Raw genomic sequence first — 658 nt, forward strand, 5'->3', positions numbered from 1 at the left:
AGGGGGATTCCCAAACCAAAACTAAGTATATATGTACCTCACACACATAATGAAAAAACTTACTAGTTGGGAATGTACACTTGCTTCAACTTTGATTCTGCTTCAACAGCTTTCACTCGCTTTTGTTGAACATAACGGTCAGTTGTTTTCCACATATAATAATATTCTATTATATTTTTCAGTGTTTTCCAAGGAAGCTAAAATAATATGTCATAGTTAGAACAATAAATAGGGAAAGAAAACCAAAAGGTAAGGTAACTTGAAACAATGAAACTCACAAAATCTTGTCTAATATCATTGAAGTCTTTCCCATATTTGTCCAGAGCCTCTTCAAAGAGGTTTGCTTCCGAAGCTGACCATTCTTCCATTTCATCTCGGCACAGAACAGGGCCAGTTGATGGGACTAGAGATGATACAGCAGATGCCAAATCATAGGTGTGCTTGTGCAATGTGTCCATTGCATGGAACTGCAAAGAAAAAGAGATACAAATGATGCTGGATATTGAAATGAAATTAAAAAAGATATGATGAGGTGAAAGGGAACTAACAAGAGTTATGTCCCTAGATGCAGCTGCAGCACTCATATGAAGACTGGGTTGTTTGACAGAACTTGAGCAGTCCAAGGCACGAGCAAATGTCCCAACAGACCTTGATATTA

At 37.5% G+C, this 658-nt stretch overlaps 1 protein-coding gene across 1 annotated transcript in view; it reads right to left on the reverse strand.

The window, feature by feature from the left end:
• Positions 1-652, reverse strand: part of LOC113207176 (metastasis-associated protein MTA1) — an 18,123-nt gene extending 17,471 nt beyond the window's left edge. Inside the window, exons 1-3 of the mRNA XM_052274624.1 lie at positions 549-652; positions 279-467; positions 64-197 (exon numbers count right to left, since the gene is read on the reverse strand). Coding sequence (XP_052130584.1) covers positions 64-197; positions 279-467; positions 549-584 — 359 coding nt within the window. The 5' untranslated portion in view covers positions 585-652. The remainder of the gene's footprint in view (positions 1-63; positions 198-278; positions 468-548) is intronic.
• Positions 653-658: the final 6 nt, after the last annotated feature.

The sequence above is a fragment of the Frankliniella occidentalis genome, unplaced genomic scaffold (genome assembly GCF_000697945.3).
Source record: "Frankliniella occidentalis isolate FOCC.00 unplaced genomic scaffold, Focc_3.1 Scaffold418, whole genome shotgun sequence".
Taxonomy (NCBI): domain Eukaryota; kingdom Metazoa; phylum Arthropoda; class Insecta; order Thysanoptera; family Thripidae; genus Frankliniella; species Frankliniella occidentalis.